Source organism: Chiloscyllium plagiosum, unplaced genomic scaffold (genome assembly GCF_037043375.1).
Source record: "Chiloscyllium plagiosum isolate Xiang-an unplaced genomic scaffold, Cpla_swu_hap1 HiC_scaffold_22, whole genome shotgun sequence".
Lineage (NCBI taxonomy): Eukaryota > Metazoa > Chordata > Chondrichthyes > Orectolobiformes > Hemiscylliidae > Chiloscyllium > Chiloscyllium plagiosum.
The window spans coordinates 17,623,464-17,651,414 of NW_028270160.1; the positions used below are offsets into that span (position 1 = coordinate 17,623,464).

Here is a 27,951-nt window from a genome sequence, read left to right on the forward strand (position 1 = left end):
AACTTGTCAGGCAACATTTGTGAAAACCTAGACATATAATTGTAAGTCTAACTAATGGGGAACATTTTGATATATTAACTTATGGAAAATTTTGGGCCATAATGCTTGATCATATATTTCCATCCCTGTGTCTCAGGATGCTGCCGTAACCCAGGACAAACTTTGACAGAAATAAGCAATCACCTGTATCTTTCTTATAAAGCAGACCGTCATCAATACTACAACAATACGATATCATCCAGTAAAGAGCCTTTCATTATTGTCTTTCTTGTAGGTAACACGCGGAGTGTGCACACGTCACATAGTTCATCCCAACCATCAGGGGTACCTGGGGCATCTGGCCGTTTTGTGTTTGACTGGGAGAATGCATTCAATGGGAACAGGACAGCTTACGAGAAATACCTCCGAGGTGAGAAGTAGGAATTTTACAGAATCTACTGGCATTGTATGGGGACATGCCTGTTGCTGCTGCAATTGACCATGACAGTATCCGTTAAGAGTGTGTACCACACAGTTGTTGTGCAGACAAAGTTCCATTCTTCACATTGAGAATAACCTCCATCGAATTAAGTGGCACTATCACCACATTGTATTATCCAGTGAACAGTTTTACAAGCCATCCTTGTAACCAATTCCATCATTGTCCTTCTGTAGAAAATGGCTGGACTGTGTACAGGTCACCTGGCTCAAGAGAATCTGGGACATCTGGCGTTCTCGAAGACAATTGGGAGAAATTCTTCAATGGGAACAGGACAGCATATGAGGAATACCTGAGAGGTGACAGCATAGTGATTTGTTAAGGAATAACAGCAGTGGTGGAGTCTCTGCAGCATTCAGGAGATTCCCTGGTGATGAGGGCAGTGCTGCACTATCAGAGAGTCAGCACTGAGAGAATGCCGCACTGTTGTGGGATCAGCACTGAGGAAGTGCGCACTGTCGTGGGGCCACTAACAAAATAGTTTTGCTTTGGCTTTTGGAAAGTAGTGTAGATGGGACAAAGTGAATTGCTATTACAGAGCTAGTGGGGGCGGATCACTTGATTGGCCCTTTTTAGTGCTGTAACCTAACCTTTGTTGGTCAGTATCTCTAATGTCTAACTTTAGTTGAAGCATCCCAGTTGCAAGTTCCCCAATTAAATAATTAAACTGCAAATAGAATAAACTTAATGTAACAATATTTACATACGTAAGAACAAAGAGCAAGACTCAACTCTTTGGCCCCTTGAGCATGCTCTGTCATTGAATAAGATTGTGACTGATCTGAATGTAACCCCAAATCTGGATTCTCACATACCCCAATAACCTGTCACCTCCTTGCTTAATCTCTATGCATCTACCTTCAAACTATTCAATGATTCTGCTTCCATCATCTTTTCATGCAGAGAGTTCCAAATACGCATGATCCAATGAGAGGAAAGAATTTGCCTCATCTCTATTTTAAATAATTTTAAAATCATGACCCTTGGTTCTAAATTCTCCCATAAAAGAAGCATCCTCTCCACATTCACCCCATCCAGACCCTGCAGGATTTTAAATGTTGCAATCAAGTCACCACTTATTTTTCAAAACTTGAGTGGACACAACCCTAGCCTATCTGACCTTCCTCATAAGACAACTCCCCCATTCCCATCCTCTCCACAGGGCACTCTGTCAAGACCCCTCAGGATCTTGTATATTCAATCAAGTCACCTCTTACTCTTCTAAACTGTCTAAAGCCCAGCCTGTCCAACCTTTCCTCAGAGGACAGCCCTCTCATTGCATATATTTGTTAAGGGGGAGGGTGTTGCAAGATTAATCACCTGATTCTTTCTGCTGAAAACTATGAAAGATGTGATCATTTGCTGAGAGTCACTCTCACTCCGTGCCAAGTGTCACCTCTTGGGATGCGAAAGGCTCTATCTGAATTCAAGTGTTTCCTTTTTTTAAAAATCCACTTTTCCTCTCTGTCTCTAGGTTTTGGTGCACATTCAGCAGCATCAGGAGGTGGTGCAACACGGACAGGAGAAGGTCAGTCACGTTAAGTATTCATTGTTTTAAATGGTAGATGCTGTGAATGCAGTTAATTTGATCTGCACTCACAGCCACCTGCATACTATCACCGCTTCACTCTCCCTTTATCTGACTGTCTCCAAGGAGTAATTTTAATTTTCAGTCATCGGTGTTGGTGGAGTAATATTGGATCGGTTGTTCATTACTTATGCCTTTGTTACACCAAGATTTGAATTTTGTGAAATACTCATGACCAATCTCCCACATTCTAAACTTGGGATCATTCAAAACTCTTCTGCCTATGTATTATCTCGCAGAAATTCTCATTCCCTTATCACCCTGTGCTCACATTAGTTCCCAGTCAAACAATGCCTTGATTTCAAAAATTCCTATCCTGTTTTCCAATCCCTCCATGGCCTTGCGCCTTACTTTCTCTGTAATCCCCTTCCAGCTTCACAACTCTTGAGACAGCTGCGCTCCTCTAATTCAAACTCCTTGGGCATTCCTCAGGGACTATAATCACTTGCATTGTTACCCAGAGAGACTGTAATTACTAATTTATTTGTTTGCAGCTCTCTATACCAGATTCACAGATCCTGCCCCAAGCTTGCTTTATTGTGGGACATATACTGAGTCATTACTTATGTCGCTGATCAGGATGATTAAATATCTCCTATTTAATTGCAGCCAGTCGATCACACCATACGTCATCTAGCTTCTCCAACCAGGCAGATGGATCTGGAACTCATCGTGTGTCTGAAACGTCACACAGCTCTTCCAGTCAATCATCTGCCTCTAGTTCTTCCCATTCCTCAGGAGGAGTTTGGCATGACGGGACCTACAGGAGCGATGCAGAGTTAGAGGAAATGCTAAAAGGTGAGAGCCTTATTCTAATTCACTGTCACGGCTCATTCTCCTTCAGAGCGTGCTGTATCTCTACCCTGTGAGCCGTCTATGATAGGTTACCCACTTGTACAGTCCACCGCCAACACTAGGTTGTTCATCAGAGTCATCTATGACAACTGCCAACCTGTTACTCAGGATAGACAACAATGAGTATAAAAGGAATTGGAGGGTCTGTTTGACTCTGGATGGTCATATGTTCACACATGATTTTGGCTGAGGATACTCCTTCAGGAATTAAATAGCTATTTCTGGGACAGTGCTGTGAGCAGTACAAAATCATCAGAACTTTAGAAAAATGGTGTGATTTATAGATTTTTTTGTGCACAATTGCATCTTAGTTATCAAACTGTAGTAAAGGCAGCGGGCCGTGGAGGGGGGCGTTCGGGCCGACTGCCTACCCCTCTTCCGAGGTTACGTTAGAGCCCGGGTGTCTCTGGAGAAGGAGCACACGGTGCCCACCAACACGTTGGAGTTATTCAGGGAGTGGTGGGCGCCTCAAAGAGTGGAGTGTATTATTTCCCCATCCAATTCTATTTTGATTTAACCCCTGCTTTCTCCTTCACTGTTTGATCACGCAGCATTGCCCTTTGATGTGAAGGGCACTGCTTGTCACTGGCCACTAGGGTGTTTCAAAAAGAAAAAATAATGTAGTAAATGATGGAGTAGTGGGGAGAAATTATGTAATTTAGGACAGTGGCATTTGGTGGCAGGATTCTTTGATAAAACCTCCAGATATATGCCCAACGTTGGTAAACCCAAATTGCTCAAGAGAGAGATGAACATTGGTCAGTTGGGTGAATGAGAATGTACACCTGTACAGGTAGAAAGCTTTGATGGAGTCTGTACAGGTGAGTATTTGATATACCTTTTGAGCAACAAGCACTCCTCCTATCCAGAGATCAAGCAAATCCCTCCAGCAATCCTTTTGGTAAGGCAATGGCTCATCAGCCTCACTAACACATGAATACCCATTTACATTGTTACTAAATTGCGCAATGGCCCCATGTGGGGAATATAATTGCCACCAGCAGAACGTCAGCAAGTTTAGTTTTTCTTGGCTGCACCATGTTCATTTGTCATCTATTTGGAGGGAGAATGGGAAAGATCCAACAAGAGCCCTGCTGCAAGAAGAGATTTGCTGATTTCTGTTGATTTTTGTTGCAGAGAAACTTGGGGAATCTTACGCCACATGGCTATCACATGCCAACCTCAGGATGCAGTCTGATCAGAAGGAAAGGAGACGGAAATCTACAGGTAATGCACCGAGGCTGTATGGGAAAAACATGCATTATCGTCTTTCACAGAGATCTGTAGGTTTTAAAAATGTATATATATGACCATAATTCTGTGGTCCAATCCCATCCTTTCCTGATCCCCAATTTGACTATTTACACGATACTGTCCAGAGAAGGAACTGTATTTTATAATAATCATTTTCTTTTTGTAGGTTGGTCTTCACACAGGCGGACCCGACGACGAGCTCACGGTCTAAAGTGATGCAGTGACTCGGGTAGAGCAGGATCAAGGGGCTGACTCCTGCTTCTATTCTTCTGGCTACAGGCAGCAACTTTGCCTGCATCTCACCCTCTTTATTCAGCAGCTTAACATCAGAAGAAAAACTCATGCAAATTTCTTTTCTGTGCCTCTATAATAGTGCGTTAATCGTGGATTCTAATTGCACAGTGATTGTAACCATGGAAACAGGTGGACAGCAACAGATCTGTGAGGAGACTGCTGTATGAACATCCCCCTCTGCATTCCCTATTTGTTCCTGCAGCATTGCCATTCGATGCCACAAATCTCTGAATTACCTTGCATTTCAGTGGTCACATGGGTCATAAACAACGTTGACCTCTAATCATCAAAGAGTGTTCAAATATAAACAGGAGCAGGAGAATACCTTCCTCTCCCTGGGCCCTTCTCTATTATTCAGCACAATCTGGCTGACCTTCCACCTTAACTCCACTTTTCCACGTGCTCGCCAAAAAAAAATCCATCATGGATGTGTCATGCTGAATCTTTCAAAAGTTCTGCTCAGGAGCCAACTTGCATCCAGTTCTGGGTACCACATTTCTGGAAGGATATGAGGGTCCTTGAGAGGATACAGAATGATTCCAGGGATAAGGGACTGATTTAGTTATGAGGTTAGGTTGAAGTGACTCTACTTGGACAGGAGACGAGGGGAGATTTGATAAAGGTGTATGAGATTATAATTGGCATAAGGTACAATATAAAGTTGTACCCATCAGCGGATGGTACAAGAACCAGGGGACACATTTAAGATTTTGTATAGAAGATGCAGGGGGACTGTGGTAATAACCTGGAACTTGCTGCCCATGAGGATATTGGAAGTGAGAAATATTAACGATTTCAAAGCAAAGTTGAAAGGGGATTGAAAGGAAATGAACACAGAGCCATAGGGATTGAGCGTGTGAATGGGATTGATTGGATTGATAGCTGGCACAGACTCGATAGGACATTTGGCCTCCTTCTGTCCTATAAACAACCCATATTTTTATATTTTCAATGATGGAGCATCCACAGCCATTGGGGTAGAGAAATCCAAAGCTTGATAAACCTTTTATGTGAAGAAATGTTCTCATCTCAGACCTAAATAACCATCCCTTTAGGCTTGTCGGGGTCAGCGCTGCCAAGCCTTTCAGAATCTGGGTCCTTTTAGTCAATGGTAAGGGAGCAGACTCGTGCTCATCCCACCATTGTGTTCATATAGCTGATGCCCAATATCAACAATCGAACAGAATTATTGAAAGACCCAGCAGAAGGGCTTGGCCTCCAGTTCAGGATATTCAATATACAGGTGACACACCCCTCCCAGTGTGGGAAGGTGGTGGAACCCCACCCAATACAGGCAGATAGCTGACAGCCCCCTGCCATTCCTCCTTCCAAACCCCTCAGCAATTGTGGGCAACATCAGAGGAGAAAGCCAGAATCATTGGGAATAACATCACCTTTACAATCACAAATCCTCTTCATGAGGGAGTAGCCAATAACAACTAAGCATGACTCCCTGATGTGGAATTTACATGTTGCCAACCTCACACAACTGTGAAGAAGGGTTTATGAAGCAGATGAATGGTTTTGAGAGATAGTGACAGCAGAGCCTGCTGTCTTCTCTGGAAGAAGATAATTGCCTTGAGGTTGAAGGTAGAGAGGAGAGAATCCATGGTTTAAGAGCCAGCATGAGCTCTGAATGAACAGAATGACCACTGCCCAATGTCTGGGTAGCCCAGAGGACAAGAGGAATGATTCAGTTGTTGTGTTTACATTTGTTTGTACAGTTTAGTTCTTGCTTTGATGGTTCTCTTGTGCATCAGGTTCCTATTGGTTACATAGGTGCCATTAACCAGCTGACTATTTTACAGCCTGTCTTATTTAAAATTGTAAAATTTTTCTTTTTGGAATAAAATAACTTAAAAAAAAACAAAGTGGATTCCTCACCAGATTTATTCAACACCTGCCAAAGCAATGTTCCTAACAAACTCCAAGCCAGTGCTGGCCCCGGTTGCTCTGTCAGCCTAAGATCAGACTTGGAACTGACTGTCAGCTTCACCTTACCTAGGGACTGCAATCAATGCTGCCCACAGGTCAACACTGCTTTGGCCAAGTTGTAAGGGCTGGCCACGCTCTGTTTTGAATTTGGATGTCAGGGCAGAGTGAGGAGGTTTTAGGAAGGGTGGGGCAAGGGCATGAATGAGTGATGAAAGTGTAATCTTAGTAAATTCTGTAACTACTATAACATTCCCTTGTCTGCTCTCACCTAGTTTTGATTTAATGTGGCAATACTGCTTTCCTTAGAGGATCTTATTTCAGATTTGTGATCCAATCTGCTGTTTCTTTTGTTCATGGGGGTGGGAATATCTCCCCTGAACTCCAGCCATTGGGATAGCGTTTTTGAAATCCACTCATGTTACTGATAGTCACACTCTGCTCTGAAAGCTTCTCTTGGTTCAGAGTCATTATGACACAGCCTAGTGGCTGAGTCAAATGAGGCAAACTCAGTGCCCTTTCCCCCTTTGTCATGAGGTTGCTCCCTCAATAATCTGCTTAAAGAGGACCCTTAACCATTTATCACTAACTGGTCAGAATATGCCCCCAAGCAGCCTTTCAGCTGCCTGATTGTGTTTAATGAGTGCAAGGTTTTAAAATCAGTCGCTGGTTCTAGGTTGGGTGATGGTAAATAGGGACTGAGAAACCAGACCTGGCTAACAACACAGGGCCTTGTCACCAGCCCAGCACTGGCTGCCTGGGTAGTGATGGGGAGAATGGCCAACAATACCTGGCACCCATTACAGTGCCTTTAACCCCTTCAGGCGGGTTTCCACTCCAGGAATGGTTCCTCGGTCCCACTATGCATTTGCTCTTCCCTAAATTGCTGCTATTCCTTCTCCAAGTGAGTCTGTCAAACATTTCAATAAATACTTTTAGCATAAATGTGTTCAAGGTCTGATTGTTTGATTCAAAATCAGCAGCAGAGCCAATGTTTGTGGTTGTGACCACGCCTCATGCTCCAGATCTTATCTCCCAATTCACAAACGTTCTGAAAATACAAGCAGTTCTTACTCTTGACCTGTGGCCATTTACAAGGCTCTGAAAACAGGAGATTCTGGTATCTTCAGAAATACTCAGATCACAAAATTTATCCCTTTTAATCACCCGTAATACTCCGACGCAACCATTCCTTGCTTCTTCACATCATACAGGTGCAAATAGCGTACAGATATATTAAATAATTCTCCATATCCCAAAGATTATTCATGGGAAAGGGAGGACAGATTGCTAATCCAGGTCTTGAACCAATATGATACCTCACTGATAGGCTCACTGGAGTGACTAGCACTCTCCTGAGTCAGATAGTAGTGTGTTCGAGCCTCATTGTGGAGACTGGAGAAGTTAATCCAGATCATAAAACAAAAGGTCAGAGATCATCAGAAGCTCAGTAAGCCTCTGATGACCAGCGTGGCACTGTTGTTCTGGATTGTTTAAACATCATGTGTGAATAATCCAAACCAACTAACAATGCTTGAGAAATTCGAGTTTAGGGGAGAAAGTGAGCGTAATGGTAATGTCACTGGATTAGATGCCCAGGATAATGCAATGGAGATATGAATTCCCATCATACAGCTCGTGGAGTTTAAAATGTATGAGGACAGCTGAGAGTAATGCTGATCAATTAAATCTCAGAATGAAATTTGGATTGATAGGTTATATGGGTTTTTTTTCCAGTTTGGTTACTGTGATGACCAGTCGCCAAATATACTCACACAGAACTGGCAACATTTTGTTTTACCAAAAAAACAAGTTTATTACATAGAAGTAAATAAAGTTGTACAAGGTAATTTAAAACAACCATAACATAAATAGGATAAAGAAAAACTTAACCCTTTTACTCCGGAATTATCCTTTCCAGTCACTCAATCTCAGAATTATCACTTCTTTTTTAACACTTACATTTCTTACTCAAAATGACTCTTTCCAGCCCTCCTCCTCTGACTGCAAAAGCACCTTAAGACTTTTATCCAATTTTGAAACTCTAGAAACTTCCACCAATTTACACAGCTTAAATGTTTCTACAAATTAAAATCTCACAACTTGGATACTCAATTTTCTAAATATTCAGCAGTTAATTTTACAGGTAATGACTGAGTGATTTAACCTAATTCTTCAAAAATGCTTGGATAGCATTTTGTCTTTAATTCATTTCTTGAAATAACTCTGACCTTTGTTGGAAAAACAAGCTGCCTTCAGAGATCTGAAAACGAAAAACAATTTGACTCCACTTTCGAATCTAAGTTCTAAAATAATAACGACATAGTACAGACCTAATAAAAAGTTAAATAAATCAGGAGTATAAAAGTCATCTCAGTAATGCTATGAAACTACCAGCAATGGTCATAAAAACCAGTCTGGTTCACTAATGTCCTTTATCTGGGCTTTACCTGGTTTTGCCTACATGTGATTTCAGACTCACAAAAATGTGGTTGACTCTGAACTGCCCTCTGAAATAATATAGAAAGACACTGAAATCAAGGGGAATTAGGGTTGAGTAAACTTGCTTAACTTTCCAATGATAACCACATCACGTACAACGTCAAAGAGAATAAAATCCTGTGTATTTTTCTCAATGACTCACTGTGCCGCAGTTCTCACTCACTGACCATACACACAATTCTCTTTAATTGACCTTACCTACAGTTCTCACTCAGTGCTGATTCCCATTGTTCTCACTCAACATACCCACAGTCCTCACTCACTGAGGATAGCTGCAGTTCTTACTTGCTGACTATGTCTCTGGTTCTTGTTCAATGTGCCCTGAGGACTCACTCACTGAATATGCCTGAAATTTTCACATATTGAATGTGCTATAATTTCTTACTCACTGACCATGTCCACAATAATACTGACTGTGCCCATGGTTCTCTCTTACTGTCTGTGCCCACAATACTCAAGTAATATCTACTGAAGCTGAGGCAAGGCCAATACCGTTAGCTGGCCATGTGACTCTGACCTGTACCACCCAAAAACAGATATTCTGATGGTTAGTCTCATTGTCAGTTGTGGGATCCTGCTTGAAAACATAAAACATGTGTTACCCTAACACAATAATAACTGGGGTTTAGTGAAATTCAGTCACTTTGAAGAACTTATATGGAAGTGAAATGTACCATGTACAAATAAATGCAAGTTTTTTTTCATAAGTTTATAATCATGGACAGATTCTTAGTCAAAATACTTACATCTTTTGTCTGAAATTTACTGAAAATAAGGATTAAGACTACTCGATGATTTGTGGTACATTCCCTGCTACTCTTGTAGATAATAGGATGGATTTTCTCACATCCTGGGTTGTGGCAACGCACTGGGTGATTGCAGATACTGGTTATGGTTCAAGCTCACAACTCCTGGCTCTGTTCAGCAAAGTACACATTGTTCTTGGTATTATAGTTGCTGTTTCACTTCTCAGGAGGTTGTTGGGCTGTGTGCCAGTCAGGCAGCTGTGTAGTGTCGGTCCATGGTGCTGACTATTTCACTGTTGCACTCCAATCTGTCCAGCACTCTCTGCACTGCGGCCTCACTAACTCCCGCATTATAACTGTGCCGCACACAGTTCACAATGTGAAGGAAAGGGCAGCCCTTCTCAACATCTAAAGCAACAGGAAAAGAATTTATTACTGAGTGCAGGCAGGAGTATATTCTGATAGATTGAAGGTAATGAGAACCGACCAAGACAGGAATGATACTCAGAATTCCACTTTCTGTGTTCTCCAATCTCTCTCATCTCACCCTCTCCTCTGTTAATCTGAAATTTGTAAATCTCTGACCAAGATGCTCTGTGCCTGCTCCCTGTACCCCTTCAGTTAACAATCACCTTTTCCCTTTCACAGGAGCTGCTGTGCATCGTAATCTGTAGTGAATGAATATCACGCTCCCTGAGCTCATTCCCACTACATTCAATGGAATTCTGTAAACTAAGTTAAAGATGTCCTTTCCAATGTGTCTGAGCAAAAAACATTGTAATAAAAAGAGCTCACTGTAACCAATGCTACAGTAGTTAGTGACAACAGAATTAGACTAGTCACTAGATGATCACATGCTCAAAACCATCAGAAAGTGACATGTCACTGCGGGATTGCAGAAAAATCCTGCTGGGCTCAGAAGATGGCTGGTTCAAGTAATGAATACAGATTTATAACATAGTGGGATGTTGAGCATGGGCAACATAATCTCAAAAATTAGGGGACATGTTGTCTGATTCCATTTCTGAAACTCATGGGATACTGCTTTTACCTTAAAGGAGTATTACAAGAGCAAATCATCATTTACCACTACCCATCCCACATTGTAACTGGTCACCTCACCCTGTTGCTGACCCAGAGGTTTACACACAGAACACCCTAACCTTAACTTTAACAAATGCAGCAAGATTCTGAGAGAACATCACTCACGTTTTGGTCGTGTGGAGTCATCTTGAATGATTCTGAGTGTTGCATTGTGTAATTCTTTCTCCTCATCAGTCACCTGTAGGGCAATCACAAGCAAAAACCATTACTACATCATTATTAACACACTCCACTGTACCCCAGCTCCTGCTGCTCAGCTTATGCAGTGATGCAATTTTAACCCTGGTGCATTCTAGGCACCGATACCGGTAAAACCAGAAATTCCAGGGCCAGCAATTAGTGTTTTATTATAGTCAATTAAGAAGTCAAGGATTAGTGATCAACAACTCTTTTGCTTAAAAAGAATGTGACCTCAAAAATCTGAATTTGGAATAAATTACTGAGTTGGCATTTATCAATAGTTATAAGTTCACTGAGTGGTCAGCCTTACAGCAATATTACAAATTATAGTTTTCAAACAGCCATTGGTGAGGAGCCATTTAAATAGCAGCTAAATGAAATTGACTAGGATTGGAGGATGGGTTAGAGACTGACCAGGCAATGGTAATGATTTGTGGCAACCGGTCACCAATGGAAACTTGTAGATACTTGAGTTGAGCCCATGATCTTCATTAATGGTCTGAATGACAAAATGCAATATTATGGATATTGCTAAGTATTCAGAGCTATGAAGTCTCAAGATTAGTTGAATGAATTATGAGCACTGTTTAATAAAGTAGCACCTGAACTTTGTGAAGGGCATTATCACCAAGGGGTAGAATGTAATGCTTTTCCTTAAGGTCCTCACAAAAGAAAGCAGAGGGGAGCAAGATAGCGGAGAGAGGGAGAAGGTGAAAGTGGGGGAGGAGGGAATAGGATGGGGGGGAGAGAGAGAGAGAGAGAGAGAGAGAGAGAGAGAGAGAGACACACACAGAGACAGACAGACAGAGAGAGAGATCAGAATTTAGCCTCTGCTGGTAATTTGGCTTAACGCTTACCAGGTACAGCTTGCTAGGTCCAGCCACTTTCTGGAAAATAACTCCCTCTTCCTGAAGGGCACAGACAGCTTCCTGAAAAACTTCATGAATCTGCCTTGATACACAGGGTGTTTCCTTTAAAATAAACCAGTGGATACATAATTTACCAAAAGAAAAGAGAACATGTTTATAACATATCATAAATATGGATGAGAGTTACCTTGCTAAACTAGAAGATTTGTTTTCAGATGTTTCGTCACCATGACTAGGTGACATCATCAGTGAGAGCCTCCGGTGAAGTACTGGTGTATGTCCCGCTTCTCTATTTAGAAGTCTTGGTTTCTTAAGGTGAATCTTGTCATTTCTGGTTCTATCTTTCAAGGGAAGGTAGATGAGATCTAAATCGATGTGTTTATTGATGGAGTTCCGGTTAGAATTCCAGGCCTCTAGGAATTCTTGTGCATGTCTTTGTTTCACTTGTCCGATGATGTGAGTGTTGTACCCACCTTAAGAAACAGAGACCTTTACATACAGAGGTGGGACATACCACCAGCACTTCACCAGAAACTCTCACTGATAATGTTAACTAGTCATGGTGACGAAATGCCTGAAAACAAACCTTCCAGCCTAGCAAGCTAACTCACATCCATATCATCAACCTGAGCTACAAATCTTCTCAAAAATCTCAAAAATATGTTCGGTAATCCCTCACTTCCTGTCCATCCACTGTGAACTTTGTGCTGAGTGCTCTTGTAGATATGTGCTCACTTGGTTTTGTTGAGCAATGCAGACCAGTGAATCAATGGCCTCCAGTTCCTGCTGGTAGAAATTTTTCACTCTGGTTTGATTCAGAAACTGTTTGATCTTCCTCTGCAGTGATAGGATCTTCCCTCCCTGTTGACTAAACAGGAGACAGTATCAGCAAAAACAGATGGAAAATGAAAGAAATGAACAAACTGGTAGGAACCAAATAGCAAACAAACCGAACCAGATACAGCAAAATATTGACTTGCTTACATAATTTGAGCTTTTGTTCACTCCCTCTAGGTTTTGTACCGGCTTCCCATGCTCCATCACTTTTCCCATTCTCTTTCACATGTGCTCTCCCACTTCCCTTCTGTCTCTAAGCACTTTGCCCATTACGCAGACTCCAGACTTGCATCTGTTCTCCCAACACCTCCACACATCTCCTCTTGCTTTCTTTCACTCAGTTCACTCTTTCTCCCCTCTGCTGTGATGGTTCTTACTTTGGTTCAGTTGAATCCGTTGAAATTTTAGAAGTTTTATCATAAAAGTTTCGGTATAAATATGGGAGCTCCAGCATCCGAGCGATTTGTGCAGTGAATACGGGATCAGCAATCTTAGCTGGAAAAACAGAACACATTAAAGAAATCAGAGATCCCAGTTGGAGACACTAGAATCCAAGCTCAGCATCTTAACCTCCACTCAAACCCATGCCCAGCTTCTCAACAACAGAATCTGGGGCCAACAACTTAAACCCACTTGACACTGGGCCCAGCATCATAAACCCATTTGACCCTTGGTCCAGCATCTCTGGGAGTTTTCCAGAGACACCCAATCACGGAAACACAAACTTGTGATTGAAGACACAAAAGGCTCCCACTGTACTGAGATTCCACAAAAGCTCACATATACTCTTCACACGCCCAATCCCTCCATCCTCACAACATCCAAACCATTTCCCCATTGGCACAAATTTTAGTCTTTCACATCTGTAAGCCCCTCTTTCCCCCCTTGTCCATAGACTCACATACGTTGGTGGAGTGGATTTCTCTTTGCTCTCTATAATCTTTTAGCCAGCCCCTCACATGGACGATATCACCTAGTTCCAACTGGGAGTTCTGTTGTTCTAGCTGAGTGATCTTGTTCAGCTGCTCCAGGAGATTCAGACCAACTGAAAATGAGGCTGTGGGAGGAAGGCAGAATATAGGAGAATCTGATGGGAAAGATTAGCATAGCTGTTTTATTCTATGAAACCAATGGATCAGATCAAAGCTTTCCGAACTGTCAAATCCAATTATGCATGGTGGCAGTTAATTAAAGGATTAACTTGATGACAACACTTCTAAAACAATTGCATCCTCAGTAATGGGTCAGCCCAGCTCATCAGTACAAAAGACAAGCCTGAAGTACTTGCAATCAGCTTCAAGCCAGAATTTGTTCCATATCAGCCTCCACTGGAGATCCTTAGAATCATGATGTTAATTTTCAGCCAAATCAATTAATTCTACATGATGTCAAGAAATGGCTGAAGGCACTGGATATGTAAAGGCTATAGCCCTGACAACATTCTGGCAATAAACTATAAGATATAGGAGCAGAATTAGGCCATTTAGCCCATGAGGTCTGCTCTACCATTTAGTCATGGTTGACATGTTTCTCTCACATTCTCTTGCCTTCTCCTTGTAATCCTTGATCTTCTTACCCAATCATGAGCATATCCATCTCTGTCTTAAATACACTCAACGACTTGGCTCCCACAGCCTTCTGTGGCAATGAATTCCACAGTACTGAACAGTACTGAAGACCTGTGCTTTGGAACTGGCTGCATCCTAGACAAGCTGTTCCAGTAAAGCTAACACTGGTAGCTATCAGATAAAGTGAAAAATTGCCCAGTTAGGTCCTGTCCATAAAAAGCAGGGACAAATCTAACTTGGCCAATTACTGACAAATCAGGGTACTCTTGATCATCAGCAAAGTTATGGATGCAGTTGTTAATAGCATTATCAATTGCACTGTCAGAGGGACAGTACCGATTATTTATTCATTGTCATGAGGTCAAAATTCTGGAATTCCCTCATTAACAGCAAATGGATGTTGCTCCCTCAATGTTTTATAGCAGCTCAAGACACTTAGAACCACCTCAAGGGAAATTAGAGATGGAACTAAATGTGAGAATGAAAATTAAACCATGTACCTGGTTTTATATTCTCCAAAGCTCTTTGTTTCTTCCAACACAAACAGCTGATCACTCCGGTTCCATCATCCACTGCAAAACAGATCCGCTAGTGAGCAAGCAGGATGGGCAATGAGAGTCATTTTGAGCAAAAATGCCAACTCAGAAACCAGTTGTTTAATTTAGTTATTCCTTGAACCTCAAGTGGCCCATGTATATTTAAGACTGAGATAGGTAGATTCTTGATCAGGCAGGCAACCAAGGTTTAAGGTCAAATCTAGCAAATTGGATATTAGGAATGTTGGATCAGCCATGATCCTATTGAATGGCACAGCAGGCTTTGGGGGGGGGGGGGGGAAGATGCCAAATGGCCTACCTTGGTTCCTATTTTGTATGTCTTATTAGTGAGGGTGGTCTACTCAGTCTTCCAACTCTGAAAGAATTAAGAACTGGGTTTCAGGTTCCAAATGGGGTTGTGTCCAGGGAGCCGGCAGCTGTGATGAAAAATCAATCTGAATAATTAATTCTGTTTTCTGCTATGGCGGGTGCCTGATCTACTGAGCACAGCCAGCACCATGATTTTATTTCAGATTTACAGTATCTTTTTAAGAATCCCTACAGTGTGGAAACAGGCCCATCGGCCCAACAAATCCACAACTCTCCAAAGAGTGTCTCACCCAAACCCATTCCCCATCATTTTACATTTATCCCTAACTAATACATCTAACCTCCACATCCCTGAACACTGTGGGCAATTTAGCATGGCCAATTCACCTCCCTCCCATGCACATCTTTGGATTGTAGGAGGAAAGCGGAGCATCCAGAGGAAACCCATGCAGACACGGGAAGAGCATGCAAACTTCACACAGATGCCCAAGGCTGGAATCAAACCCAGGTCTCTAGCACTGTGAGGCAGCAGTGCTAACCACTAAGCGACTTGCCGCTGCTGTGGTGTCTTACTGACCTGCAGAATGTTTGTGCCCTCATGTTGATGAGCAGACGGGGTTGGGGGTGGTGGGGGAAGGTGGAATAAATACATAAACTCTATTCAGAAATACCAACCTCCGAAACTAACAGACTTCTCCCTCTCTCGCTTCTGGACAATTGTACCCAAAATGTCCACCTTGGTGATAGGATGGGTTTTATAGAAGAACACTCCTATGCAAATGAAGGGAATTAAGAATTAATCACTGCATTAATCAGCAAACACTTACAGAATTTTAAATACTGGCAAGGATTGTAGCTAAACCGAGATACACTAATAAATGAGACTAATAAATGATAACCAATATTAGGCAAATTGTGTTGAGTTCTTTAGGTACAGTAACGGAGGTGGCAGGGGAACTCAATGAAAATAATGTGGTTGAGGTTGTGAATTTGGGCTTTCAAAATGCATTTGTCAAAGGACCACACGAAAGACTTGTTCGTAAAACTAAAGCCTATGGCTACATGGATGTAAAATTGGCTGAGGAATAGAAAGTTGAAAGTAGCAGTGACTGGTTGTTTTTCAGAGTGGAGAGAAGCGCACTTGGTGTTAATCAGGGGTCAGTTTAGAACCACTGGTCTTTTTAACACATACAATTATCTGGGCTTGGGCATTTAGGTCAAAATTTCAGATTTTGCAGATGATTTGAAAAATAGAAGTGTAATAAACATGAGGAAAACAACAACAATTTTGAAAGATAGACTTTTTTTATTTTTAGTTTGTGGAACATGGGCATCACAGGCTGTCCAGCATTTATTGCCCATTTGTAGTTGCCCTTAAGGTGTTGGTGAGCTATCTTCTTGAACCACTGGAGTTGACACACAATGTATTGACCCACAATGCCATTAGTGAGGAAATTCCTGGATTCTGACTCAATGACAATGAAGGAACAGCAATATATTTTACAAGTTAGGATTGCAAGTGTCTGGGAGGGGAACTTGCAGGTGGTGCTGTTCACATGTACCTGCTGCCCTTGTCCTTCTAGACGGGAGTGCTCATAGAAGGTGTTAAGGATCTTTGGTGAATTTCTACAGTACATCTTGTAGATAGTACACACTACTGCTACTGAACATCGGTCGTGGAGTGAATGGATGTGATGTCAGTCAAGTGGACTGCTTTGTCCTGCATGGTGTCAAGCTTCTTGAGTGTTATTGGAACTGAATTAATTGAGGCATGTGGGGAGTATCCAATCACACTCCTGACTTGTGAATTGTAGATAGCGGACAGGCTTTGAGGAGTCAAGAGATGAGTTACGTGCTGCGATATTCCTAACATCTGATCTGCTCTTGTAGCTAATGTGTTTATGTGGAGAGTCCAGTGGCATTTCAGGTCAATGGTAACACCAAGGATGTTGATAATGGGTGGTTCAGTGATGGTTACACCATTGAATATTAAACGGCAGTGGTTAAATTGCCTCTTACTAGAGATGGTTATTGCCTGGCATTTGAGTGGTGTGAACGTTACTTGCCATTTATCAGCCTAAGCCTGGATATTATCAAAATCATGTTGCATTTGAACACAGACTGCTTCAGTATCTGAGGAGTTTCAAATGGTGCTTTACATTGTGCAACCATCAGCAAACATTTCCACTTCTGACCTTATGATGGAGTGATGGTCAATGATCAAGCAGCTGGAGAGGGCTGGGTCTAGGACATTACCATTAGGAACTCCTGCAGAGATGTCCTGGAGCTGAGCTGACTGACCTCCAACAACCACAACTATCTTCCTATGTGACTCAATCAGCGGAGAGTTTGCTCCCTAATTCCCATTGATTCCTGTTTTGCTACGGCTATCACACTCACCTCACTTCTGGAATTCAGCTCTTTTGTCCACGTTTGGTCCAAAGTTGGAATAAGTCAGGAGATGAATGGCCCTGGTGGAACCAAAACTGGGTGTCACTGAGCAGATTATTGCTGAGCAAGCTGTTTGATAGCACTCTTGATGACACCTTCCATCACCTTACTGATGATCCAGAGTAGACTGTTGGGGTGATAATTGACCGGGTTGAATTTGTTTCATGTCGTTGGGGAGATGTCAGTGTTGAACTGTGCTGGAAAAGCTTGGCTAGGACAGTGATGTGTTCTGGAGCACAAGTCTTCAGTACAGTTGCTGGAATGTTGTCAGAACCCATAGCCTTTTCAATATTCAATGCCTCCAAACATTTCTTGATATCACGTGGAGTGAATTGAATTGGCTAAAGACTGATATCGGTGATGTAGGGGACCAGTGGAGAAGGCAGAGGTGGATAATCCACTCAGCACCTCTGGCTGAAGATTACTGCAAATGCTTCAGCCTAATCTGTTGCACTGATGTATTGGACTCTTCAATCATGATGATAGAGATATTTTTGCAGCCTCCTCCTTCAGCGAGTTGTTTAATTGCTCATCATCATTTACAACTGTAAGCTTTTTTTCTTTTCATTCACAGGATGAGGGCGTTGCTGGCTAGGCCAGCATTTATTGTCTCTCCCTAATTTCTCAAAGGGCAGTTGAGAGTCAACCATATGGTTGAGAGTCTGAAGTCACAAGTAGGCCACATTAGGTAAGGACTGCAGTTTCCTTCTCCAAAGGACATTAGTGAACGAGATGGGGATTTTTTGTGCGAACCATTGACAATGGTCAGACTCTTCATTCGACTCTTAATTCCAGACTTTTTACTAAGTTCAAATTCCACCATCTACCATGGCAGGATTTGAATCCAAAACCCCAGAACATTACCTGGGTCTCTGGATTAACAATCCAGCAATAATACCACTCGGTCATTCTCTCCTCGTGACATGACTGCAGAGCTTAGATCTGTCCCGTTGCTTATGGGATTGCTTAGCTCTGACTATCACTTGCTGCTTATGCTGTTCTGCATGAAAATAGCCTTGTTAGTGGCTTTGTCAGGTTGACACCTTATCTTCAAGTATGCCTGATATTGCTCTTGGCATGTCCTCCTGCATTCTCCATTGAACTAGGGTTGATCCCCCTGACTTGATGGTAATGGTTGAGTGGGGGATATGCCAGGCCATGAGGTAGCAGATTATGCTAGAGTACAATTCTGCTGCAGTTGATGGCTCACAGCACCTCATGTCTTGAATTGCTAGATCTGTTCAAAATCTTTTTTCACAGTGATATAGTGCCACACATCTGATGGAGGATATTCTCAATATGAAGTTGGGATTTTGCCTTCATAAGGATTGCACAGTAGTCACTCTCACTGATACTGTCATGGACAGATGCATCTGCAGCTGAGAAAGCGTGACGTGAAGTATGCTTTTCCTTCTTGTTGATTCCCTCACCACATGCTGCAGAAGGAGTCTAGCAGCTATGTCCTTTAGGACCCAACCAGCTTGAACAGTAGTGCTGCTGTTGAGCCACTCTTGGTGGTGAACATTGAAATCCCCCATTCACAGTACATTTTTCACTTCTGTCACCCTCAATGCTTCCTCCAAGTGTTATTCAACTTGGAGAACTGATTCTTCATTGGAGGGAGAACAATAAATGAGGTTTCCTTCCCATGTTTAACCTAAAGCCATGAGACTTCCTGGGTCCCAAAATGAACTTTGAAGACTCTCAGGGCAACTCCCTCCTGACTTTATACCACTGGTGAAATAAATAGGCACATTGTGGATGAAATGTATCAGTGAAGTAAGTGTTGAAGGGAAAAGTAAAAGAATTTGAATTAACTGCCAATATGGAGACATAGCTGTCAGGTGACCAAGACTGGGAACTGAATATTTAACTTATTGGAAGGATAAGCAAAATAAGAAAGTGATTGGACAATACAGATAATAAGGGATGAGATCAGTAGAAGAGATGGTCAGCAATCTAAAGAAAAGGAGGTAGAATCTACTTGGATGGAGCTGAGAAGCAGCATGGGGCAGTAAATATTTATAAGTATAGTTTACAGGCTACCAAAAAGTAGTAATAATGTTGAGCACAGTATAAACCAGGAAATTAGAGGTGTACGTAGCAAGAAAGTGCAGTCATTGTGGGTGACTTCAATCTATATATAAACTGGGTAAATCTCATGAGCACCTGGAAAGAAAAAAATCCTGGAATGTGATTAAGATAATTTTCTGGAGCAACATGTTGATGGCCTAACTGGGGTACAGTTCTGAGGAAGGGTCACCAGACCTGAAACATTAACTGTGATTTTTCTTCACAGATCTGCTGAGGTTTTCCAGCAACTTCGGTTTTTGTTCCTGATTTACAGCATCCACAGTTCTTTCAACTTTTGTGAGGTATAAGGCTACTTTGCATCCAGTATTAGCGCAATAAGAAAAGGATAATTAATAATCTTGCTGCGAAAGAACCTTTATGGATTAGTGATCACAGTATTTTGGAATTTGCCGTTCAGTTTGGAAAATATGTAATTAAACTAGGGTTAAATCTAAACAAGGGAAATTATGAAACTATGAAGAAGTTGACAGCAGTGGAAATAAATAGCAAGAAACAAAAATTGATTGTAAAAACTTCTAGATATGTAAAAGGAAATGATTAGCAAAGATAAATGTAGGTCTATTACTGGTAGAGACATGAAAGTTCTAATAGAGAAAAGCTCAATGATTATTGTGCGTCTTTGCAGAGGAAGATACAAGAAGATTGTAAGTAATTCAGGTGCAAAGGTCTAGTGAGTGTGTGGAACTGTAAGAAGGTAGTATTTGTAAGTAAAGTAGTATTGGAGAAATTAATGCAACTGATATGATGGAAATCAAATCCATGTCCCTAAAGCAGCAGCCTGGGGCTCTGGATTACCAATTTAATGATATTAGCACTACACCATCACTTTACTTCATAAGGGAATGATTTAATGTGATTTAGATTAGATTACATACAGTGTGGAAACAGGCCCTTCGGCCCAACAAATCCAACCCATTACCCTACATTTACCCCTTCATCTAACACTACGGGCAATTTTGCACGGCCAATTCACCTAACGTGCACATTTTTGGACTGTGGGAGGAAACCGGAGCACCCAGAGGAAACCCACGCAGACACAGGGAGAATGTGCAAACTCCACACAGTTGCCGGAGGCGGGAATTGAACCTGGGTCCCTGGCACTATGAGGCAGCAGTGTTAACCACTGTGCCACCGTGCCGCCCCATCTGGTGCCTTAACATCAGTAGAAATGGATTTAAAAGGGAACTGCATTTAAAAAGGAATAGATACTTGAAGAAGAGGAGAAATCTGCAGGACAACAGAGAAAGCGTTGGGGAGTGTGATTTCTGGTTAGTTCATTCAATAAATGGGATAATCACAATGGCCTCCTTTGGTGATGAATGATCACAGGATTGAGTTAAACAGAATCACAACAAAATTATCAAAGTCAGAATCAAATTAATAAGACACAAGCTCAATTAAAGACAAAATTTAATTTTATGCTTTCTACAGATTTCCAAAGTTAAAATTGCTATAAATTCTGTATCTTACAAACTTATACTCCACTACCACCTGATGAAAGAGCAGCGCTCCAAAAGCTAGTGCTTCCAATTAAACCTGCTGGACTATAACCTGGGGTTGTGTGATTTTTAACTTTGAGGAGAAAGTGAGGACTGCAGATGCTGGAGATCAGAGCTGAAAATGTGTTGCTGGAAAAGCGCAGCAGATCAGGCAGCATCCAAGGAACAGGAGAATTGACGTTTCGGGCATAAGCCCTTCTTCAGGATTTTTAACTTTGTACACCCCAGTCCAACACCACCATCTCCCAAACACAGGTTTCCAGATTAGGGTGATGCTGCTGCAATATCTGATCTCCACACCAGAGGGCCATCTTCAGTCATTAATCTAGGCAAGAGACTGGAAATTTAGACTTCAAATTGTTTTTCTCTGAATTTAACCCCATACTGTACCTGTCCTTGGAAATGTAGAGGTACTTTTACTCTGTATCTAATCTTATGATGTACCTGCCCTGGAATGGTTTAGTGGGAACAGCGTTGACGGAGCTTTCCTCTTCAACTTAACCAATATCATTCTTGTTGTGGGAGAGTTTGATGAGATAGTATTGAGGAAGCTTTGCTTTGTATCTAATCCAATGCTGTTGCTGACTGGGAGTGTTTTATGGGGATTGTGTAAAAAGAACTTTATTTTGTGTTTAAGAATAGAGACAGCTTTATTCCATAACTAAACATATGTTGCCCTGACCTGTAATATTTGATGGGGACAGTGTAGAGATGGCTTTACTTTTTGATTAAAATATCAAAACCTGTGCTGTAACTGTCCTGGAAGTTTTTAAATGGAGGCAGAGTAGAGGTAACTTTACTCTGTATCTAACCGTACGCTGTCCTGTCCTGGGAGCGTTTGTTGTGGACAATGCAGAAGGAGCTTTACTTTCCGTCTAAAAGAGTTAGATCATAACTTTACTCTGCGTTCAACCCCATGTGTCCCTGTTCTGGGAGAGTTTGGTAGGGACAGTGTAGAGACAGATTTACTTTTAGGTTAAAAGAGTAGAGGGAATTTTACTCTGTATTTAACTTAGTGAGCTGCAAATGCCACGTTCCTTATTTAAATATACTGTTAATCCAGTGACTCACCTGGAATAGGACATGATTTCTTAAGTTCCAGGATGTCCTTGATGTAGAGTTTTGCAAATACTCCATGTACTGGGTCCAGTCCCCACAACATGCTGGGCAGTGGGTCTTCTGCATTCTTACTCTTCTGTATTTCTGCACACTCTTCTGCGCTGTCACCCTGCATAAGCCTCAGTGCACAAAACTGAACACTTCAGTCTCTATTGCATCCACCTGCAGTTCAACCAGAAGAAATCAAAAAATGGAGTTCACTGTCAAGTCAAATCTGGGAATTTGGAAATCTGTTCCTAGTTAAGTTGTTTTGAAGTCCAGTGGAGTGCTGTCAAACTAACACAATCCTCAATCAACATAAGATTAAATGGGTTGGTCTGAGCGCAACTCTCCCTAAAATGACGCTGTAGCCCTCTGTGGTGAAACGGTTAAAAATTATGTCCCAATACATGTGTGAATCTAACCGGAATGGAGGTGTTGCTTAGTCCCGTGTGAATCTTATTACACACCTCCCCGTGTGAATCTTCTTATCTGTATGTAACCAGAATGGAATGTGTTTTTTAGCCTTGCTCTGCTGTTCACATGAATGTTTATATCTGGAAAAGAGTATATCAGCTGGAAAAGTCTCCAGTTCGGTGAGTCTGCTCCGGGGTTACGTTTAACCGCCGAGCGTGGGTTGTTGGCAACCGCTCTACGAGAACTGACGGCTCCCAGTTCCGGTAACATGTAGAGTGAGTATAAGCCAGACCCGTTGTGGCGACGCTGCGGGGAATAAAATGCCCATATTCTAGCAGACTCGCCTCTTGGTCGTTTGTTCTGTGTCAGACTACTCTCCTACGAACCTGACCTTGAGAATTTTTTAAAACACCCTCCAACTTCCATTGATACCTCTCTCCTCTGGAATACCTCCTCTCCTGGAATCTGTGCTCCCAGCCGCTACCAATATCCCAGGCTCTAACTCCCTGACACTCCATTCCTGGGTTCTGTCTCCCACATCCCCATCTCCTAAATCCCAGGGCTCTTTCTTCTGGTCGGATGGAGGCAAGACAGGATAAATGCTGAAATAGGAGGTCACAATGGGATAAGAAACAATTGGAGGCTCTCCAAGGATGTTATGAAGTGCCTACTTAAGAGAAAGGCACTCTTCCTCAAACCTTCATTAAACATCCATGGTTGCAGGCCAAGGACAGAGAGTTTAGAGCGAGACAAAGAATGTCCAGCAACTCTCCATAATTTCTGGTTTCGTTTGGGTTCAGGATTACTAGCACAGTGACATTTTGACTATGCTACCACCTACCATGTACAATCTTCAGTCTAATGAGAAGTGAAAGATTGTGGTCAGAGTTTCTGCCAACTCCACCCTATGATTATCCTATCCAGTATCCTTCAACCCTCCTATTCTACTATAAGATTCACTTCTGTCTCTTCTGTGAAGACAGATGCAAAATATTCATTCAAAACTTCAGTCATGCATCTTTCTCCTCAAGACAATGCCCCCTTTTTACCCTTAATTGATACTACCATTCCTACAGCCACTCTTTTAATATCTTATTGCTAGTATGTGGAAGGAAGGCAGGATTAGCCCGGGAATATTGCACGTCACATTCACAAAGGAATTGTGTGAATTCTCTTGGCTAGTTTTCACCAGAGAATCACATAGCGTGGAACCTTGCGAATTTCACATGGAGCCAGAGTTCAACCATTTTATCCACATAGCGCCTGTTGCTATCCACTCACAGTCTGAATGCAATAAAACCGCTCTCACTTTATTTGGAGTTATCAGTAATTGTTTATGAACTGTCATAAAAGAGTGGTCAGAGGGATGAAGAAGCTGAAGTCAGATTAAACAATAAAAAAAAATTTAGTGCTACAGAACAGAGGGCAGTCAGGTCATCTGTTGTGTTAGGAAGGTAGAAGCTGGATCAGGTAGCGTTTGGTTTTCATCTTCATGTGCTTCCAGTTTGAAGCATACCAACTGGTTTGTTAGGCAGGAGGGCAATGTGTGAGTGGAGTTCTACACAGACCTAGAGTCGGTGAGGACAGCAAATTTCTTTCCCTAAAATACACTTTTTAAGAGCATTGTTAAAAGATAAATGGTTCAGCTGAGAAGGAAAACTCAAGAGATACAGGGCAACCTCGATTGTCCAAACGTCATTATCTGAATTTGGATTATCTGAACAAGATCTCAAGGTCCCATAAAAATGGCATTAGGCAACTTAGCATTCAGTTAAATGGCATTATGGCATGCATTGTCAGATAATCGGCACCCATAAGTTACTGCTTGTTTATGTTCAGATCATTTACCCTAACAATCAATCATCAAAATAAAATACCTCCTGCCCGTCTTGTTTAGATAATCGAGGTTGTCCTGTACATTACTTACTGTAGATCTATCTATAGCAGTGTGCAAATGAAAGGTGAACTAGATAGGAATGATGTTGAATAAGGCTCAGTAATGTCAATAAATGTAAAGCTAAACAATCCAACCATTGCAGAGTAGGTATGTTGTAAGTGCAGTTGAACAAAAGCCTGATGAAGTCCTGATTTAACTGTGTCTGGCTTTGGTATTCAACAATGCACCTTGAATATTACACCCCTCTTCTATTTACTGAGTGAACATAGAGGTACCAAACGTTACACACTTGTTCAAAACAAGGTATACAGAAAAACTCACCAACAAAATGTCAGTCAGTTTTAATCTCAGAGAAGGGAAAGCTTTTAGAAATGATTATCTAGGATAAAATTGATAGTTACTTGTACATATATATAGATTAATTATGGAAAGTCAGTCTAAATTAGTTGAAGGCAAAAATAAAACAAAGAACTGCAGATGTTGGAAATCTGAAACAAAAGCAGAAATTGCTACAGAAATTTGGCATGTCTGGCAGCATCTGTGGACAGAAAGGAGAGTTAATACTTTAGATGCAGTGACGCTTCTTATTTTGAAGAAGGGGCACTGGATCCAAAACGTTAACTCTGCTTTCTCTCCACAATGCCAGCAGACCTGCTGAGATTCTGCAGCAATTTCTGTTATTGTTTCAGTTGACAGCAAATCCTGTTTTACTAATTGAGGGAATTGTTTTGATGACTTAACTGAGAGATTAGGGTAATGTAATTGATGTGATATACATGGACTTCCAAGAGCATTTAATAGGCATAACATGCAAGTGGCATAAAATTTGGAAACATTGTGGAATATGATGAGAACAGTGATGGCTTTTAGACAGGATTTGACAGGTTGGTGGAATGCTCAGCACAAAGCAGATGAAATTTCATAAAGAAGAGTGAGAAATGATTCTGTATATTTTTTCAGGAAGAACACGGGGAGGCAGTTTAAATCAAAAAGAGTACAATGTTATAGGGAAATTAAGGACGGAGGGTCGTACAGAAATATTTGTGCTCCAATCATTGAAGGTGGCAGGTCAGATTGAGTATGGTTAATGAGGCATTCTGGATACTGAACTTCATATATGAAGGCTTGGAGTACAAACACAAGGAATTTATGGTGAAATAAAAACTAAATAAATGCTGGTCCAGCCTCTTATGTTTGCATCCCATGAATGAATAAAAACAAAATACTAACAGGTCAGGGAGTATCTGGGGTGAGAGAAACAGAACATTGAGTAGTTGTCAATTTGAAATGTTCATTCTTTTTGGATTTTCCCCCCAAAGATTGCACCATGACAGAATTGTGATTGACAAGGAGTCAAAGGTTAAGCAAAATTAAAACTTCATCAGGTAGCTAGTGGAATAAATTCTGTATCCTATGATCCTACTCCATGAGCTACCTGACAAAGGAGCAACACTCCAAAAGCTTGTACTTCCAAGTAAACCTGTTAGACAATAGTCTGGTGTTGTGTGGTTTTTAACTTCTGGATTAGTGGTGCTGGAAGAGCACAGCAGTTCAGGCAGCATCCAAGGAGCTTCGAAATCGACATTTCGGGCAAAAGCCTTTCCAAGGATGCTGCCTGAACTGCTGTGCTCTTCCAGCACCACTAATCCAGAATCTGGTTTCCAGCATCTGCAGTCATTGTTTTTACCTGGTTTTTAACTTTGTCCACACCATTCCAACACCGGCAACTCCACATAAAGGTTAGGCAGGCAAGGCAGGATATTGGAGTTAAAGCCACAGTCACATCAGTCATGATCTTGTGTACCGATGAAGCTGACTTTAGAGGCCAAATTGCCTACTCCTGTTTTTGTTTTCCCAAATATTGAGTATTTCCAACATTTTGTTTCAGTTTCAACAGTACTTTACTTCTGTATTAACAGCAATGATCAACTTTTATAACCGATTAAATTGGCCTCAACTAGAAAATTGTGTCCAACTCTGAAACCACATTTACAGAAAGATCTGAAGTACAAAAATGATTCACAATAATGATTCCAAGAATGAGGGATGTGCACATTTACAGAAAGATTTGAAGGACTTTGGAGACAGTACAAAAAAAGATTCAAAAGAATAATTCCTGTAATGAGGGATATGGGTGAAGATAGAAAATAAAACATTGTATTTTGCTGAAATTCATTGCACAACCAGCTGACTGAGACACTATACTCTGTCTAAATAAAAAAATCATGTCAGGATTGGATTAAAATGAAAATGAAATACCTACTTTGGCATTTATTCCTCTTAATTAATTAAAGTCCACTTACATTTTCATCTAATCAACATTGTTATTGACTAAAATTTGTTGCAGTATATTCTTTACATTATATATAGATTGTCTATCTGATGGATGAGTTAGACGTGAAGGAAACTCATTGCGAGCAGATGAATTGCAGCACTTGCATCTAATACTCAAAGTACTGTATGATTCAAAAAATAACTTTAAATATGTCAAATAAAAGCAAAGTACAGAAGATGCTGGAAATCTGACATTAAAAATTCTGGAGAAACTCAGCAGTATCTACAGAAAGAGAAATCAAGTTAACATTTCATGTCCAACATGACTCTTCTGAAGTCTTGATGAGTTTCGCCAGGGTTTTTTATTCTAAAGCATATCAACTGCATCTTTCACGAAGCAGAGCAGATAGATTGAAAAACTTGGGACTGTTTAAGGAGGTTGAGAGAGGTTTGACAGAGTTGTTTAAAATGATGAGGAAATATCTGGACAGAGCTGATAGGGAGAACTGTGGCCATTGGTGAAAAGATAAAGTGTCAGAGTGCACCAATTTAAAGTAATTTGCAACAGAATCAATGATGACGAAGACTTTTTTTTAATCTTACAAGCGGTTAGGCTATGGGACGCGCTGCCTGACAGCGTGATCGACGCAGGTTCGATTGAAAAGTTCAAAAGGGAATTGAATCCTTAACTGAAGGTGAAAGATTTGCAGTGCAAGGAGGATCAGACAAGAAAGTGGCTCTGGGGTACTTGCAGCCAGTATGGTCCCAATGGGCTGAATCGCCTTCTTGTTTGCTATATTATCCAATTGTTGCCAGGATCTGGAAACGGAAGCCGCCCTGGCTCTAATCCCCAGGGCCAGGGCCAGGGCCAGGGCCAGGGCCTGGGCCTGGGCCTGAGTTGACAAACATCGAGAACCTCCAGGCCCCAACAGGGAGATTATTTCAGAAAGGTAAAGGGATAGGAAATGTTATCCAAAAACAAACGGGGAGGTCTGAGGAGTTATACTGTACCTGAAGGAATGGTCAGCAATAGAATCAGCTTCCCTCCACAGCCTGCAATGAATTCACTAACTGTCAGAATGCCATTGAGAAAGCCAACAGGGTTTCCCTGGACTGATCGATCGATCCATGCGATCGCCGCGTGATTG

The 27,951-nt window shown here is 41.5% G+C and overlaps 2 protein-coding genes across 5 annotated transcripts in view; one reads left to right on the plus strand and one right to left on the minus strand.

The window, feature by feature from the left end:
- The window catches only part of LOC122561259 (uncharacterized), an 83,964-nt gene extending 76,614 nt beyond the window's left edge, over positions 1-7,350 (plus strand). For 3 of the 4 annotated variants that reach the window (XM_043712885.2, XM_087998808.1, XM_087998809.1), the window contains exons 54-59: positions 275-409; positions 655-777; positions 1,953-2,006; positions 2,676-2,864; positions 4,059-4,148; positions 4,342-7,350. In XM_043712885.2, the coding sequence (XP_043568820.2) occupies positions 275-409; positions 655-777; positions 1,953-2,006; positions 2,676-2,864; positions 4,059-4,148; positions 4,342-4,391 (641 nt within the window). In that variant the 3' untranslated portion in view covers positions 4,392-7,350. The remainder of the gene's footprint in view (positions 1-274; positions 410-654; positions 778-1,952; positions 2,007-2,675; positions 2,865-4,058; positions 4,149-4,341) is intronic. The other variant, XM_087998810.1, reaches the window with a different exon arrangement.
- A 134-nt stretch (positions 7,351-7,484) lies between these two features.
- stn1 (STN1 subunit of CST complex) lies at positions 7,485-27,947 on the minus strand. The gene is made up of 10 exons (XM_087998815.1): positions 27,815-27,947; positions 22,189-22,398; positions 15,749-15,844; positions 14,708-14,779; positions 13,541-13,696; positions 13,017-13,134; positions 12,538-12,670; positions 11,791-11,904; positions 10,859-10,931; positions 7,485-10,057 (listed from the first exon to the last, which is right to left on the minus strand). The coding sequence occupies exons 2-10, from the start codon at positions 22,349-22,351 to the stop codon at positions 9,900-9,902; spliced, it is 1,083 nt and encodes a 360-aa protein (XP_087854941.1). The 5' UTR covers positions 22,352-22,398; positions 27,815-27,947; the 3' UTR covers positions 7,485-9,899.
- Positions 27,948-27,951: the final 4 nt, after the last annotated feature.

Excerpts from the sequence above, each read along its gene's own strand:
- stn1 (XM_087998815.1), bottom strand. The coding sequence starts at position 22,351 with ATGCAGGGTGACAGCGCAGAAGAGTGTGCAGAAATACAGAAGAGTAAG. Across the intron at positions 12,671-13,016 it reads ACGGATTCAACTGAACCAAA|TCAACAGGGAGGGAAGATCC; the intron begins GTAAGAACCATC and ends TCTCCTGTTTAG. Across the intron at positions 11,905-12,537 it reads GCATTGCTCAACAAAACCAA|GAAACACCCTGTGTATCAAG; the intron begins GTGAGCACATAT and ends TTTATTTTAAAG.